This window comes from Schistocerca nitens, chromosome 8, assembly GCF_023898315.1.
Source record: "Schistocerca nitens isolate TAMUIC-IGC-003100 chromosome 8, iqSchNite1.1, whole genome shotgun sequence".
NCBI lineage: Eukaryota > Metazoa > Arthropoda > Insecta > Orthoptera > Acrididae > Schistocerca > Schistocerca nitens.
Window position 1 is genome coordinate 416,722,342 of NC_064621.1, and position 18,621 is coordinate 416,740,962.

The 18,621-nt window shown below is 43.1% G+C and overlaps 1 protein-coding gene across 1 annotated transcript in view; it reads left to right on the forward strand.

Annotated features, from left to right (window-relative positions):
- Positions 1-18,621, forward strand: part of LOC126198906 (bumetanide-sensitive sodium-(potassium)-chloride cotransporter-like) — a 553,300-nt gene that overhangs the window by 474,479 nt on the left and 60,200 nt on the right. Inside the window, exons 14-15 of the mRNA XM_049935533.1 lie at positions 1,798-2,039; positions 15,538-15,704. Coding sequence (XP_049791490.1) covers positions 1,798-2,039; positions 15,538-15,704 — 409 coding nt within the window. The remainder of the gene's footprint in view (positions 1-1,797; positions 2,040-15,537; positions 15,705-18,621) is intronic.

The window sequence follows — 18,621 nt, forward strand, 5'->3', positions numbered from 1 at the left end:
AATGGAATAGGTGAGGGTTTATCAAGTTTTGATCACGATTTATAGATTGTCCCTACGATATTCTTGCAGGACCTTTGCCGATACCCCTCGCTGGTAAGACTCTCGATGATCCTGAATGTGGTTGGGTCTCTAATCAGATGGTATGTGTCTGTATTGCGTAATTGGCGTCTTAAATCGGTTGCTAAGTCGTCGAAAACGGGACGGTCGTATATCACGTGGTCCGGAGTGCCAATTTCAGCACCACAGTCGCACGAAGGGGTAGCCCTCTTCCCGAACCGGCAAAGATATGCAGGGTACGGCCCATGACCTGTGAGGAAGTGCAGCAATCCCTTGCTCGGTTTAAAGTGCGAGAGTCGGAGTCGTTCCTTAATATTTGGCAGCAGCTGCTATGTCCTTCTTCCTGTCTCTCCTCTTCCCAGAATTCCTGCCACAGTTCTTCCTCTCTCCTTTTAATTGCGAAGGTGTTTGTGAAAAGATGTAATATGTAGCCTGACTCTTCTTGTATGAACAACGCTGCTCTTTGTCACATAATTGTTCTTTGATCACTTAAATCTGTTTGCTCTGCTCATGAAATTTTAGTAGTAAACGACTCCGAGATGCACAACGCCTCTCTGGAAGCGTCTGCAACTATAGTTTGACGAGCACATTCGTAACGCTCTCTTGCTTACTAAACGATCCATCGACGCAATATGCTGCTGTTCTGTATCTCTTGTATTTTCCTACTTGCTGAAGGTCAACAACTCGGAGGCTCACGCCGAGAAACGTACATTTTCGAAAAATCACCTGATTTTGCTTAAAGGCTCTGAGCACTATGCGACTTAACTTCTAAGGTCATCAGTCGCCTAGAACTTAGAACTACTTAAACCTAACTAACCTAAGGACATCACACAGCCGGCCGAAGTGGCCGTGCGGTTAAAGGCGCTGCAGTCTGGAGCCGCAAGACCGCTACGGTCGCAGGTTCGAATCCTGCCTCGGGCATGGATGTTTGTGATGTCCTTAGGTTAGTTAGGTTTAACTAGTTCTAAGTTCTAGGGGACTAATGACCTCAGCAGTTGAGTCCCATAGTGCTCAGAGCCATTTGACATCACACACATCCATGCCCGAGGCAGGATTCGAACCTGCGACTGTAGATTTTGCTTAGGAGATGTGTCACACTGTCTGACGACGCAAAATTCGTCGTTCCACAATCGACTATTTCGATTCAAAAAGAGGCCGGCCGGAGTAGCCGAGCGGTTCTAGGCGCTACAATCTGGAACCGCTACGGTCGCAGGTTCGAATCCTGCCTCTGGTATTGATGTGCGTGATGTCCTTAGGTTAGTTATGTTTAAGTAGTTCTAAGTTCTAGGGGCCTGATGACCTCAGAAGTTAAGTCCCATAGTGTTCAGAGCCATTTTGATTCAATGAGCGATAAACGCCCAATTAGAGATGCGCACTCACTAGCAAAGTAAACTACCAAGAAAGTGTCACAACGCTAACAGGGGCTGCTGAAGACTTGTCAAGACTGCATAGGCTCGACAAAGCTTATCAGTCCTTAGTACATTTCCCTGTCAGGTTTCCTTCTATCGGCCGTCAATATTCTGCATTTATCGTGTGCACTGCAAGCACGCTTCCCTTATCTGATAAGCATTAAATTATTTCTTATTTTGTCATGTCGTCAGTGTATCAAGCAAAGTAAAAATAACATGGATCTTGATCACGCAGGTGATGATTGCAGTGGAAGATCTGCAGTCACTAAGATGTGACAGTTGAGCGACATTTAAGGAATGAAGGAATATAGGCGTATTGTGTCTGTTGCAGGGAAGGCATTCGCAGCGCGTGCACAATGCTCTGTCACGGAAAGCGTACCTGTGGCTGCGCAAGCACAAGATAAAGGCGTTCTTCGACGTCGTGGACAGCGACAACTTCGAGACGGGCACCGAGACGCTGATGCGGACCTCTGGCCTGGGCAAGCTGCGGCCCAACACCGTCCTCATGGGCTACAAGGCCGACTGGCAGCACTGCGACCACGACGAGCTCCGCAACTACTTCAACATCATACAGTAAGGAACGCCGCCACACGTCCCACCCACTCTGACACAACACGGCAACATTTCCGCCACACCCCAACGCTATATAGTAAGACATACTACCGCACGTCCCAGCTCACTAACACATCAGTCTGTAGGAAACACTACCACACGTCACAGTTCTACATCAATTAGTAAGAAAGCCTACCCATTGTCTCAACAATTTCAACATCATACAGAAGGGAGCGTTACCACCCTCCCAGTTACCACAACATCAGACAACAGACAACACTACAACACAGCACAGTCACCCTATCATATACTTTGCAACACGATCACACGTCTCAATAACTGCAACATCAGACATTAGGCAACGTTACCACATGTACCATCACCTCACCGGCATATATTAGGTGATACTATCATACGTGCTAATTAACGCAACATCAGACAGCAGACGGTACAACCACACATCCCAATTACGACATCAGACAGTAGGCAACATTACCACAACATCATATAGTAGTTACCATGAGCAACCCTGCCTTACAGCACCACTGATTTTGACCACCTGTACTATTTAATCCGTGCTCATTTCTCAATTCTGCTTTACATTCACATAAATAGAATAGATTACAGTCCTATACCTGTAGCTGATGCTACACTGCCTAACAAGAGAAAGCATTTCATTCGTTTCTACATTATAAAATACCTTCTCCAAATCTACAAAAGCGATGTTTATCCCAAATCTGCCCTTCGTTATTAACAGAATATTGAAATATCATCTCGAATGCAACCTCATCCGCCCCACACTTTCTCTCTTCCTAATTCTACATCCATATTCTGCAAGCCATTGTGAGGTGCATGGCAGAGTGTACTTCCCATTGTTCTGTATGTTAGGTTTTCTTCCCTTTTTATTCGCGTATGATGTATGGGAAAAATGACCACTTAATCGCCTTTTTAGGCAGTTTAACTTGTCCTCTGAGGGACTCCTAGACCGCTCATTTAACATTGGTTCTTGGAGATTCGGAAGTAGGATTACGAGAGACCGTGTTAAATAAACTTATCAACTTTTGTGATGCCATTCTATATACCTTCTGCATCCCCTTTCAGTCTCATTTAGTTGGGTCCTGCACACTAGAGAAATATTCTTGGGTGAGTCGAACGAGTATATTGTAAGGAATTTCCTTTGTAGACTGACTGCATTATCCCAGTACCTACAAATGAAACGGTCCGTCAATTCCTTTACTGCAGAGGAGTCTATGTGATCATTCCTTTGAAGGCTTTACGCACTGCTCCTTTGACAGCTGAAAGTGTTTCATTTAGCATCTCTCTCTCTACAGCCATATACTTTGATTTAAACTTAAAGATCTGTAGTTGTTCTTCCTTTAGAATTTTCTATATACACTGGTGAGCAAAGCATTATGATCACCTGCTTAATAGCTTGTTTCTCTGTCTTTGGAACGACATACATCTCTGATCTTGCGTATCAGGGATCCGACAACTTACTGGTAGGTTTGTCGAGGAACACTATGTGATCAAAAATATCCGGACACCTGGCTAAAAATGACTTACAAGTTCGTGGCGTCCCCCATCGGTGATGCTGGAATTCAGCATGGTGTTGGCCCACCCTTAGCTTTCATAGCAGCTTCCACTCTCGCTGGCATACCTTCAATCAGGTGCTGGAAGGTTTCTTGGGGAATGACAGCCCATTCTTCACGGAGTGCTGCACTGAGGAGAGGTATCGATGTCGGTCGGGGAGGCCTGCAGGAAGTCGGCGTTCCAAAACGTCCCAAAGGTGTTCTAAAGGATTGAGGTCAGAACTCTGTGCAGGCCAGTCCATTACAGGGATGTTATTTTAGTGTAACCACTCCGCCACAGGCCATGCACTATGAACTGGTGCTCGATCGTGTTGAAAGATTCAATCGCCATCCCCGAATTGTTCTTCAACAGTGGGAAGCAAGAAGGTGCTTAAAACATCAATGTAGGCCTGTGCTGTGATAGTGCCACGCAAAACAACGAGAGCTGCAAACCCCCTCCATGAAAAATAAGACTACACCAAACGCCACCGCCTCCGCGTTTTACTGTTGGTACTACACACGCCGGCAGATGACGTTCACCGGTCATTCGCCATACCCACACACTGTCGTCGGATGGCCCCATTGTGTACCGTGATTCGTCACTCCACATAACGTTTTTCCACTGTTCAGTTGTCCAGTGTTTATTCTCCGTACATCAAGCGAGGCGTCGTTTGGCATTTACCAGCGTGATGTGTAGGTTATGAGCAGCCGCTTGACCATGAAATCAAAGTTTTCTCACCTCCCGCCTAACTGTAGTACATCCTTATGCAGTTTGGAATTCCTGTGTGATTGTCTGGATAGATGTCTGCCAATTACACATTACGACCCTCTTCAACTGTCGGCGGTCTCTGTCAGTCAACAGACGAGGTCGGCCTGTACGCTTTTGTGCTGTACGTGTCCCTTCTCGTTTCCACTTCACTATTACATTTGAAACAGTGGACCTAGGAGTGTGGAAATCTCACGTACAGACGTATGACACATGTGATACCCAATCACCTGACCACGTTCGAAGTCTGTGAGTTCCGCGGAGCGCCCCATTCAGCTCTCTCACGATATCTAATGACTACTGAGGTAGCTGATATGGAGTACCTAGCGGTAGACGGCAGCATAATGCACCTAATATAAAAAAACGTATGTTTTTGGGGATGTCCGGATACTTTTGATCACATAGTGTATATGGCATTACATGTATACGCGTAGGTCATGTAATTCGCGTAAATAACGGGCGTCTGGTTTGCGTGCGCGCTAATGGTGCTGATAGCGACCCAGATGTGTTCGATAGGTTTACATCTGGCGAATTTGGTCGTCGAGACGTGAACGTGAGTTCACTATAATGCTCCTCAAATCACGGTTCTGGCTCCGAGACACAGACAAGTATACTGTTGATAGATGATATCGCCGTCGGGGAAACCATCAAGCATGAAGGGATGCAAGTGGTTCGCAGCTGTCAGCGTGTCTTCGGTTACTACACCACGTCCCATGCAAACGCAGGAGAATGTCTCCCACAACGTAATACTGCTCCCACCAGCCTGCATCCTTGGCGCGCTGTACGTTTTGAGCCGACGTTCACATCGATGACGGCATTTGTATAGAATATAAGCGACCTACTGTAGCAAAAACGTGATTCACTCGAGGTACCGACACGCTTCCATTGATCGACTGACCAGTCCCGAGGTCCTGTGCTCACTGCAATTGTAACTGATGATGTCGTTGGCCCAGCGGTTCTAGGCGCTTCAGTCCGGAACCGCGCGACTGCTACTGTCGCAGGTTCTAATCCTGCCTCGGGCATGGATGTGTGTGATGTCCTTAGGTTAGTTAGGTTTAAGTAGTTCTAAGTTCTAGGGGACTGATGACCTCAGATGTTATGTCCCATAGTGCTCAGAGCCATTTTTTGATGTCGTTGGCTCAACATGCGAACATATAGGGGTAGTCTGCTGCGGAGCTCCATATTCAACAATGTACGATGAGCGTTGTGCTCCGAAACACTTGTGCGTGCACCATCATTGTTCTCTTTCGGCAGAGGTGCCATAGATCACCATTATACTACTTTACAGAGCAGATAAGTCTCCGAACCCCACCTTAGTGACGAGTCGTAGACGTCCAAGGATTTAGCGTTAGTGGTAAATTTCCTGTCCTAGCTCTTTCGTAGGTGATCGCGACAGTGGCACGTGAACATTCGACAAGCTTCGCCGTTTTCGAGACATTCGTTCACAGACTCTGCGTAATAATCATCTGCCCTTGTCAAAGTCGCTTATCGCGATGGATTTCCCCATTCTCAGCTCATAACTTCGCTAGGGTGATTTTCCGTCCGTGTCTGTTCCGCTTAAATACTTTTGTTACCGCGTCACGTGCCCTCAACGCCACGAGACTGCATCCAGCGTCGCGGTGGACAGTGGTCATAATGTTTTGGTTTATCAGAGTAAATACTGTGTACCATGGAGGTTCCCCCTCGTCACGATCTGTTCTACTAGATGCTTATCTATCCAGTGCTCGGCCAAGTGTTCTTCTAAGCTTACTCAAGGCTAAATGTGTCGAGTTACTACTTGGATATGATATTCAAAATGGCTCTGAGCACTATGGGACTTAACTTCTGAGGTCATCAGTCCCCTAGAACTTAGAACTACTTAAACCTAACTAACCTAAGGACATCACACACATCCATGCCCGAGGCAGGATTCGAACCTGCGACCGTAGCGGTCGCGCGGTTCCAGACTGTAGCGCCTAGAACCGCTCGGCTACTCCGGCCGGCCGGATATGATATTACTGCTTTTTTTCTGAACACAAAGGTTTTATCTTGTTTTAGCTGCTTTTCATACTTTGGAAATCATTCTCGACACAACTGCACCATCACTGGTTCCAGTTTCAGTGTGATCATCCTGAAAGACCAGTTCTGTTTGTTGCCTGTTCTAACATTCTGCGTGGTGTCTGTTGGTTCTAAGTCGTATCTCCCTACCACTTTCGCGCAACAACGCTCTGAGCGTGTTTTTTAGGGAACTGACTAGTTTGAACCTGGGACCTGTTGCTGGTAAGGAGACGCCAGACCACACATGACATGTAGAGTTCAGAAGAGTTCAGTGAGACTAGCGATGATATAACCAAATACTTTATGATTTCAGCGTCAGCTCCACTGCACTCCCTGTAAACGAATCTTAATACTAACTAAATTTAGTGGAAGGGGTTCAAGGCTTTCCTATTTTTAGTTAGCTGGTAAAATAACGTCGAAAAAGCAGTTAAGTTTACCATTGGAAATTTTATTCTGCTCACAAAACATTGTTTATAAATTGCACTATTGATAAACGGAAATATTTTAATACAGGATGATAAAAACCAACTGCGTTCAACAAAAACGTGAACGAATATTCCCTGAGTGGATTTCCGAGTTCTACAATGGATCGAAGGATGACCTATGCCATATCACATCTATAATCTAGGTTTAAATTAAGTTTCACAAAAGAGAAAACTATCAAAATGGTCTACAGTGACCCTCAATTATCTTTAATTACTTATCTAACTTGTCGTAAATTACAGTGGCTGATGTGGCTTCTCAATAATTATATAACAGAAAAATCATCGCGTTTCAGATTTTAACTTACATAGCAAATGTGAATACCATGAGCTTCAATCGACGATCGACACTAGTATTACGTAAAAAGGGGATGTAACAGATGAGACTTCTGCAGTTCTGAGTGAAGCCTTATGCGCTCAAAAATGCGGCATCGCGTGCGATCATTTCCTTGTCGGTGTTCGTCAGGGGGCAGCGGGCGGCACAGCTCCACGCACCTCGCCGTCTCGGAAGCAACTCTCTCCTAAATTCTCCTTACTACAATTTACCGAAGTTGGTTTAAAAAAAACTATCTGCCTGTGTTTTCATCTGACCAATCAGGGTCTCAATGTTAACCTTAAGCTCCGCCTACAAAAATTCCGTCTATCCAATGAGAAACGTTATACTTTTCGTGGTGGGGCAATGTTTTTAACGTTTGCAACGTAACAGAGACGCGAAAAAGTCTCACGCTAAAACTTGCAGCTGGTGTGGCCCTTTTAGTGTTATATTAAGATCTATACTGTTCTTCTGGGGGGCTCTTTCTTTTAACATGGGCTGGGGAGAGACGCGAAAAAGTCTCACGCTAAAACTTGCAGCTGGTGTGGCCCTTTTAGTGTTATCGTAAGATCTATACTGTTCTTCTGGAGGGCTCTATCTTTTAACATGGGCTGGGGGGTGGTCCTGGTGGTTGGCTGGCGACGTGGGTGTCCGTCCCTTATCGTAGGGCCTTCTAGCTTAACACGGTTCTGCTCTCGGCTTCTGTTCTCGTTTCGTCCCTCGGAACTGCGTCTGTTTCACGGTGGGAAGGTATGACATGCATTTAGGCGTTCTTGTGTTAGTCTGTGGTATTCCATTTGCTCACTCGTCGATCGTATTACTTTGGTTAATTTAATGTCAGGATTTATTCGGAGCTATGTGACATACTGCCGGATTTGCTTATCATGTCAGGGTTTTCATGGAAGGTGTTGGATTTGCCTGACACCTTACACTGTTGCCAATAGAACTAGATTTGTAACTGTTTTGAGTAGTTTTGTTAGAAGGTACGAGTATTTAGTATTGTTTCACATAATGCCTTGTCACGCCCAGCATTTATAAAACTATATTTATACCAGCCTAGAGTTGGATGACTAATAAGTCCTCAAATAATGGCAGTGTCAAAAAGAAACGTATATTCTAGTGAACAGAGGTTTTATCTGGCCTTTTCGACTATGTCCGGAGGTGAGTTTACCGATCGATAGAAGGATCCAGTTATAAATTTCTAAACACCTTTGTAGTGAATCGTGCCCAAACGACATCGTATACAGAATCAGTTTCAATCTCAGCGAATTTGTGTTTCTTATCTAAAATCAAACAGGTCCTCTCCAAACCTGCTACAATTTTCCCTTCCGAAGCATAACAATTTCAGTCTTTTCGACGTCTTGTGGAATTTTTCGAGATACATGAATTTCGTTCACGAGCTTGTGTGGTTGTTACTCCGTCCATCGGCCTGGTACCAATAACTGTTCTGCTGGTAGTTTACGAATATTTGTTCCGAATTCGTGCTAAGTTTATTAATTCGAAAATAAATACTGCATCGCCCCCATCATCATCTTGCACCGTATGCTCATTTGCAGTTGGCTAATTCCTTCTGGACCACTACAAATATTCTTCAAGTATTGTTTACATCTCCTGGCCTTATTCTTACTTTCATTATTCATTTAATTTTATCTCTCATCATTGTGGTTCTCGTTCTTTGCTCCCTAAAGTAACTGTTAATTAGATTTTATTACATATTATTTGCATTTCAGTATTCCAATTTGACATCTATTTCTTGGCATATATCCAGCAATTCTTATCTAAATTTTCTACGTTTCTGCATAATTTCCATGCTGAGTGACCTATGTTGTTGCTGTTCTCTTTCAACTGCAGTGCATTTTCATTGAGCTGCAGCTTTTCTGCCTTCTTCAATAAGCTGTAGTCACTTAATTTTTAAAATCATTCCATCGATTTTCCATATCAGTTTCTCCTTGAACTGTCAATATTTCTTTTGTCAACCTTTCTACAAAAGCAGTCTCAATTTGTAGTTTCTTCAACCTTTCTAGGTTCCAACATTAACTTTTCTTGGTTCCAACATTTCAGACACTTTCTCTTTATTTTCTTGAATTTTAAATGGAATTCGTTTGTTGCAAGTTACGGTGAGTATCAGTGTCGGCACACTGGTTCATGACTCTTTGTTTTACAGAATAATAATCAATCTGATATTGCCCTTGATCCCCTGCAATATTCCATGCATATTTTCTTGTAAAGACGTTTTAGAAAAGTGTATTCGCAACAAAGATTTCAGTTAATTTTTCTCTCTTTCACATTAATTGTCGAAACCACTGCATTACTGTGTCTCATTGTGATTAAATCCTCCAATTATCATTAAATTCTCATTCTCTTTTGTATACATTATCATACATTTCCAGTTGTTATGACTTCCACATCTCTGGCTAACTTGTATATTTGTATTATTATAGAAACTGTCGTATATTCATTCAATCCCACCGCCAATGTTTCTTTCTTTTTGTTACAGATAATCCTTTACTTCGTTTTAAAATCACCTACTTGTTATTATTTTTACTCCTGCTGTACCTACTATGAATAATTCTATGAACCCCACTCAGCAAATCCCCAACACTGCTTACTGATTCTCAAACTATCGTCTGCATCCGTTTCATTTGTCCCTTTAGATTTTTCTAGTTCACCACACTGCTTTATCGTTTTAACATTCCATGTTTCCATCCTGTTTAGTACTACAGAGTGAGGTCTCACAGTAGTAAACTAACGGACATATATTAGGCAGGGGGGAAGGGGGCGGCGGTGGTTCAGATCCCCCTCTGGCCATCCAGGTATAGGATCCAATGGTTCCTTTGAAGCAGCTCAGCCCATTTCACTCCATATCCTTCTCCAAAAACAAGTTTGTGCTCTGTCTCTAATGACACAACGTAAAACCTTAAGTTTTCTTCCTTCCTTCTAATTAGTACGCTCTTTATACCTTAAACCTCCTCCTTCGTAATCTTTTGGAAATATCCTTCTACATCAATACACAAACTTTGCAAACAACTATACTGTGTTGATCTGAATATTTTAAGCAAGAAAAAAACATCATGACATTTTTAATTGAGAACTCCATGTAAGAGAGAAAGGCACTAAGCTAATTTACCACTGCCTTTCCTATCACTGTACAACGACCGTTCACGTCGCCCCTTCCACGCCTGCATCTAGCACTGTAGTTTCCAAACCCCTCTCCTTGATTTTTGTATATTGCTGCCTTCCTATAGGATCAAGTTTCTGTGTGTTGTAACAGAGAGGACTGGTGCTTCTGCCTGAATCCACAGCCAAGAGTCTCATGGTAATTCTTGCAAGATGCCCTCGCAAGACATTACCAGCCGGACTTGTTTTTACCAAGGCTTTTTTAATCAGGTGTGACTGTTCTATCACTCCCACCCTTTATTCTGGCTTAAGTGACGTCTGCATTTGTGATCTACGCTCATTATTTTCTAGTATTATTTACCCTTCATATTTCGAGTAGTACTTATTACGACTAGAAATTCTGTGGTTGACGTGAGAACTGCTCACGTTCTGTGAATGCCTGGCTAATGTCATAGTACCATCGCAATATGGACGTGTCTAATATGCAGCGTCTTGAAGTCATCAAAGAAGTGTTTCGTTTCAGGTGGGATAGCTACCACAATGTTTTCTGTTTTTTGTCTCTTTTCCATGATGCACTCAAACTGTTGGAGGATGCAAACTGAAAGAGGTCTGCATGGCCACTAAGGTCAGTGAGAAATGATTCTTCTTAAATCCAAATGCCCCTGTAGTACTCCTAAGGAATTGACACACTGTTCCTCCAACGACACTAAGAGATGACTTTTCCTGCACCTAACTCGACCTTGCTAATGGGACATTAATGAAAAAGGAAAAGAAAAAAATACAAGTTTCATTATTTGTAACTTTGTACCATATCAGGTTTCGAATCTAGACCTTCAGCTTAATCTCTCCCATCCTATATGATTATTCAGGTCATAGTCTTTGCCATGTATTGATAACAATTGATAACAGGGTATCGTGAATCACGTCCTAATATGGCTCGCACTTATATCTTCTCAGTGTCTCCAGAGTGAAGACGTCCTTGCGTAGTCTCTCCTATGTATTACGCAATCAGTACGCTTTGATGAACGCCCTCTCTAAAGAATCGTACGTAATACACGACTTCATCATTTTCGACACTATAATGCACGTTCTCCCGGTGCATACCCCAACACGTAACTTATTTTCTGTTTATAATTCAAGTACTGTGACAGAATATCCTTAAATCCCTTTATAAAAGCTATGAGGTTTACACATTTCTTATCTGGCACAAAAGGCTGAAACTGTCTATGCTTCAGGACTTTTTCTTTCATGATCATATCAGCATAGATATTCATAGGTAGAATTGTCTCCTGACTTGAACTCTTTCCAAAAAGTGATCCTGGGCTCAGGGTCTGTGGACATGCAATCACCTATCTCCGCTTGACTTTTTTGTGTAGCCCCCTGGACATGTTCAGCTTCTTTTAAGACCTCCTCTACATCTGAGATCGTCTGAGTTTTCCAGTGTTAGAAGTTAAAATGGATCTCTTGTTTAATACTATGCATTTCCATCTTTATTTCAGGAGATGACGTGACATTAGAGAAGAGTAAGTTTGCTACTGCTAATTTAATCTGTTCACCAACATGCTGTGTAACTTCGACTTCTTTTGCATCTGACAATTGGAGTGGCAAACGTTAAAACAAAGACGTTTTTCGTTGCGACGGGATCTTCTCATGAAATTTCAATCACCAGTTTTCTCCTCCGATTGCGAAAACTTTCTGTTGGCACCCACTTACATAGGGAGAAATCATCATCACGATAAAATAAGAGAAATTAGGGCTGGCACAGAAAAATTCAAGTGCTCGTTTTTCCAGCGTGCCGTTCGAGAGTGGAACGGTAGAGAGACAGCTTGAAGGTGGTTCATTGAACCCTCTGCCAGGCACTTTAATGTGAATAGCAGAGTAATCACCTATGTGTAGATGTAGATGCCCAAACATTTATCTCTGGTGAAAAATGCTGCTTATGTTGATCGAACTTTTCCTGAATCATTTCCTCATGTCCGGAGTTAAAGTTGGACAGTTGTTCAACTAATTCAGCAACGGTGGAATCTCTTGTTTCCTGACGTGTTTTCATTTCCTGCATCCCTGCTGTGAAAATTCCTCCTGTGCCTCTTCAGTTCTGCAATATCACTCGCTAATCCTGTGACTTGGGTAGCAAGATTAGCTTGTTGGTGAGCTATTTCAGCCACTTCCTCCTTGGCAGGACAATTTGCTAAGTCCTTCTTGGTGGATATGTTTGCCAATTTGCCAATGTGTTTGCCAATTAATCATCCCTTATCCACTAAGGATAAGTGATGATTAATCTTAACTGGTTTAAAATTTCAAGCATTGGATCACTAGCATCTAGTTTTCACCGTAACAGAGACAAATTAAAAAAAAAAACCTGACAAGTATCTTAAAATGAATGGATATTATCTCTCTTATGTCTACACACATACTTAAACTGAGTCACATATATAATACATACAAGCATGTTCGTGTAAAACATAGTTCAGTCAACTTGACTTGAATAAATTATCGACAATGGAAAACTGAATCCTACCACTAACAGCCAGTCCAACAGACACTCGTACACTGTAATGGTAGAAGACAAGCTCTAATTCTACTCGTGAGCTGGCACGAATAAGAATCTGCTCGGAATTATGTGAATAGTTCGGCTTCCCAGCACAAGTAACGCTATGTAGATTGCATGAAATGGTCCTCAGTACATCGGATGATCTCCTCCATGTTCGCCGACAGAGGTACATGGAACAAAATACAAAACAGCTTATAGTAAAGAACAACGTTTGTATCTTATCACTGGAAGCCACTTATTGTATCCGTAGAGTCTGCGCAGCAATTCCAATAACAAATCTTTTCGTAAGTGAGCAACAAGAAATTCTATCACTTCTGTATCAGGAAGACTCACTAAATTCCTTACTCTAAATTCCAGATTTAATTGAATACTTTTACCTTTAGAATTCTGCATTCGCCAGCACTGCATAGCTACACTGCAAAAAGGCTGAAATAATAGCGTGAAGACTGTTGCAGCCCTGGAGAATGGCGTATTGTATCACAGCCGTCCACAATACGAACACGAAGAGTCTCTACATTTGGTACCGGTGTTGCGTAGACAAGAGCTTTCAAATGCCCCCATAAATGAAAGTCAAGAGGGGTGAGGTCAGGAGAGCGTGGAGGCCATGGAATTGGTCCGCCTCTACCAATCCATCAGTCAACGAATCTGTTGTTGAGAAGCGTACGAACACTTCGACTGAAATGTGCAGGAGCTCCATCGTGCATGAACCACATGTTGTGTCGTACTTGTAAAGGCACATGTTCTAGCAGCACAGGTAGAGTATCCCGTATGAAATCAAGATAACGTGCTCCATTGAGCGTAGGTGGAAGAACATGGGGCCCAATCAAGACATCACCAACAATTCCTGCCCAAACGTTCACAGAAAACCTGTGTTGATGACGTGATTGCACAATTTCGTGCGGATTCTCGTCAACCCACACATGTTGATTGTGAAAATTTACAATTTGATCACGTTGGAATGAAGCCTCATCCGTAAAGAGAACATTTGCACTGAAATGAGGATTGACACACTGTTGGATGAACCATTCGCAGAAGTGTACCCGTGGAGGCCAATCAGCTGCTGATAGTGCCTGCTCACGCTGTACATGGTACGGAAACAACTGGTTCTCCCGTAGCACTCTCCATACAGTGCCGTGGTCAACGTTACCTTGTACAGCAGCAACTTCTCTGACGCTGACATTATGGTTATCGTCAACTGCACGAAGAATTGCCTCGTCCATTGCAGGTGTCCTCGTCGTTCTAGGTCTTCCCCAGTCGCGAGTCATAGGCTGGAATATTCCGTGCTCCCTAAGACGCCGATCAATTGCTTCGAACGTCCCTGTCGGGACACCTTCGTTCTGGAAATCTGTCTCGATACGAACGTACCGCGCCACGGCTACTGCCCCGTGCTAATCCATACATCAAATGGGCATCTGCCAACTCCGCATTTGTAAACATTGCACTGACTGCAAAACCACGTTCGTGATGAACACTAACCTGTTGATGCTACGTACTAATGTGCTTGATGCTATCTAGTACTGTAGAGCAATGAGTCGCATATCAACACAAGCACCGAAGTCAACATTACCTTCCTTCAATTGGGCCAACTGGCGGTGAATCGAGGAAGTACAGTACATACTGACGAAACAAAATGAGCTCTAACATGGAAATTAAGCGTTTCCTGACACATGTCCACATAACATCTTTTCTTTATTTGTGTCTGAGGAATGTTTCTTGAAAGTTTGGGCGTACCTTTTTGTAACACCCTGTATAATAAGCTAACAAAAGTAGTAGCAGCCGGGATTACTATACACACTGATGAGCCAAAACATTATTACCACCCGATTATTAGCTTGTTTGTCATCATTGGAACACAATTCGGCAGTACTGCCGACCTGGTATAGCAAGAAACTTGATTCTTCCAACCAGACGTTATTCTTCCACTGATCCGTGGTTAAATCTCGACGATCCCGTACCCACTGCAGTCGTAATTGACGATGTCTTTGGGTCTACATGGGAACACTTAAAGATCGTATGCTTGGTTTCCTATGTTCAGCAGTGTTCGGTGTCGGTATGCTCCAAAAAAACTCGTGCCTACACCAGCAGGTTCAGGCACGCGTGCATCTGTCGTCATATCTGCCACGGATTGCATACAATCGTGCTGCACAAAGCGGGCAAGCCTTCAACCTCCAAGTTCTGTGATGAAGAGTGGGCATCAAGAAGCTTATTGTCTACTTTTGATTTCATTGACCCTCAATCACTTTGCATAGATACCCATGACAGTAGCCCGAGGTCACAGGAGTAGATTTGCCGTTTCTGAGATGTTCGTTTTCAGGCGCCAGTCCATAAAAATTTGTCCTTTGTTAGAGTTAATTATGTCACTGGATTTTTCTCATTTGCGGGCCGTATCGTCACGAGAATGATTCATATCCGTCTTTGCTCCGCTTATGCCACCAGGCGGCATTCAGTCTTGCAGTGAGCAATGATCCTAATGTTTTGTCTCATCAGCGTATTATATAACACCAATTAGGCTTCAATAATAAGTTCTCTGTAGTGTACCTACATCCCATACGCAGACGAAAGAAGGTGCTCGCCGGTAGGATTTTATCTTCACCTGTAATAACTTTTTTTTAATTTTTTGTTTTAAATATTTTTGGCGTGAAACACACTCTGAGTGACGTATACTGTCATGTTCTTCTTCAACAGCAATGCCTTGGACAGATACCTCGCTGTAGGCATACTGAGACTCGACGGAGGCCTGGATTACTCGAGGGTTCTGCAGGACGACGAGTTTGTTCCAATATCTAAACTGGACAAAAAGGACGAAGAGGAGAAGCTCAGAAGAAATCAGTCAGCTTGTCAACTTACACAAGGTATATATGACATCACGTCATCTATGTGTATCGTTTTATCGTAATTTTGATACGGTAGCCCTTGTAGTGCTGTAACTCAGACTTCTCTGCACATCAGTGAAAAACGATCGCTATTTTTAACGTATACAAAAAGTGCTTCTGTTAATTGTCAACTAATGGAGATGCGAAATCATAGCAACATTACCTGTACGTATATAATACTGCATTGTCATCTGTAATACGACTTAATTCTGAAGAGATACTCATAGTCTCCCATCCATATAGGTGACAATGGACAAGAGGCCATTATAAAAACTGTTTGGAACCAGAAAAATATCCAATAACTGTATTTGATTCTCGCCGTGTGGACGGCATCCTTCTCCTCCTCCAGATATCTAATTGATCAGTCTTCAGTTTGGGTCCTCAACTGGCTGCTACTTCTTAACTGTATCATCGTGACTTGCATAACCCTGTACGTTCGCCTTTAGTCATATAAAAGTAATAATAAATCTCAAGCGGGCAAGCATGGTGATCTTAGAAACCATGGGACATTATTGTATTTGGGAAGATATCCTCGGTGATCAGTTTTTAACTTTTCTTCTTGTTTATTTTTCGTGAACTGAATAAGCCAGAAACCTTACAAGTTTCCCCACACTAAGCATTGTCGTGCTATTCTGAGGAAAATAGGCATTGTGAAGTTATGGAGACTGTACATTGTGGATCCAAATAAGAGACGATTCTGTCCCAAAATACCAACAATAAGTCAATTCACTATGCTCGGTTCATCATTTACGAAACTGCAAAGTCGCTAGACTCCCTCTGACTGATCTTCCCACAATATTGTAATATTGAAGATGTGTAAAAGATATATGTAAGATTTGTCGCTGTTAATATCCGACCACTCACGATCTCTATAAGAGAAATTTGGTTAATTTAACAGTAAATCGCTTTTTTAAATACCCAGACATTTCAAAAAATTTATCAGATTACATTGTTTTACATTAGTATTCTGCCAGGATTATTGCCTTATCAGTAGGTTACAGTAAGTCAGTCAAGACGACTCCATCGGTTTTTGAGGGCAGTTTCAAACGTCTAACACCGACTGATTCTTTTCACATTCACACAGAGTATGCACGTCTTCTAATATCCATGCGGCTCGTCCCGGCGGAGGTTCGAGTCCTCCCTCGGACATGGGTGTGTGTGTTTGTCCTTAGGATGGTTTAGGTTAAGTAGTGTGTAAGCTTAGGGACCGATGACCTTAGCAGTTAAGTCCCATAAGATTTTACACACATTTTTTTCTAAAATCCAACTGTCCTGGATGTGTCCACTTTAAAACCCTGTCTAGGGGTATCCCAACTTTACCATGACCTGGAGAAATTTTTTCAGCAGGTTTCATCCGTTCATTGACGTTGCTTAAAGTTGTTTAATTCAGACGAACGTTTCTCCCAAATATGAGCATTCTCCTTGATTGAGGTCGTGTTTTGCTCTAAATGTTCCCGTGCAGTGAATGCTTACTGCCTTTCAGGTACGATATAAAAATTCTTTGTCAATACAAACTTTCTTGATGATGTTCACATGAGCAATTCCTGCTAAGAGGTTAAGTTTTTCAGTGAATCTTCTTCCCCAAATCAAATTCGCACGATAGAGCCATTTATATTGCTTGAACGGTCACGGGAATTACTCCATCCATTTCCCGCCAATGCTACAATCTAACCTTACAGTGGATTTTCAGATTGCTTTTAATATAGTATATCTTCGAGGTGGTATGTGGGACGTGCCCGAAGGCTCAGTTGTGTAAAGAGTTCCTCGCTATTGGCAATGATACGGCACTGGCTACGAGGCCCAATCCGAAATATAGCTTTGATACCCAGGAAACTTCCATACTGGTTGTCTAACGTCTAATAGTTGCTGCGACAGGCGCTAATCCTCTGCAATTTTGCCGAATTTCGCAACATCTCTCACTCGAGATCACCTCACCATAAACAACAATATCGTCTGTGAACATCTAGCTTCTGTCACATGTACATTCTTATACAGGGTGTCTCAGAAATGAGGTCACAAACTTAAATGGGTTATAGAAGGTGTCTTGAGGAACAAACCGAGGATAGGAACCCGTGTCTGGAAACGTCACCCAACGACGCTACAGAACGTCGAAGTTACCGGAGCCGGCGTCTGCCACTAGGCCATTCTTCGGTAGTAAGCGTGGCTTTGAACACTGGCGGACCATGGGCGGAATATCTCCCAACGTTGTCTGTTATTCAGAGATCGCGACCGATTGTCACTTTCGCCAGGGGAGAAGATGAAGCCACCTGCTACATAGAAAGCCCTTGTCTCCAGTGAATGTAATGCTCTGTTACGTCGGTGGATGACAGTTTCGGACACGTGTTTCCATGTGTAATTTATTCCTCTCCTGTATATTGAAAAACACTGGAGATTTTAAAGGGTTCCAGGAGAAAAATACCCTGCAGATGGGAACCTGTGTCTGAAACCGTCATTTACTGTGGCATCAGAGCATTGCAATCATAGGAAACATGGCCTTTCTACGTTGCAGCTAGCTGTATCTTCTCCACTGGTGATCTTGGCAATTACTCGTGATCACTGAATAACAAACAACATTACGAGATGTTCCGCCTGCTCTCGGTCAGCGTACGAAGTCACGTTTGCTGCTGCAGGGGTTGCCTAGTGACAGGCGCCGGAGCCTATAACTTCGACGCTCTGTAGCGTTGTTGGATGACGTTTCCTATCCTAGATTTGTTCCTCAACACACCCTCTACGACCCGTCGCGTCATTTCTGATACACCCTGTATAAATTTCAAACGAAGTGTTAAAAGTGTGACTAAAAGCAGGGATAAGCCAATAGAATACGTCCTGAGCTTCAAGGGATAGGTATTTGGCAGTGGGGAGGAGTGTGTGAGATAACATGTGTAAAGAGAAACCA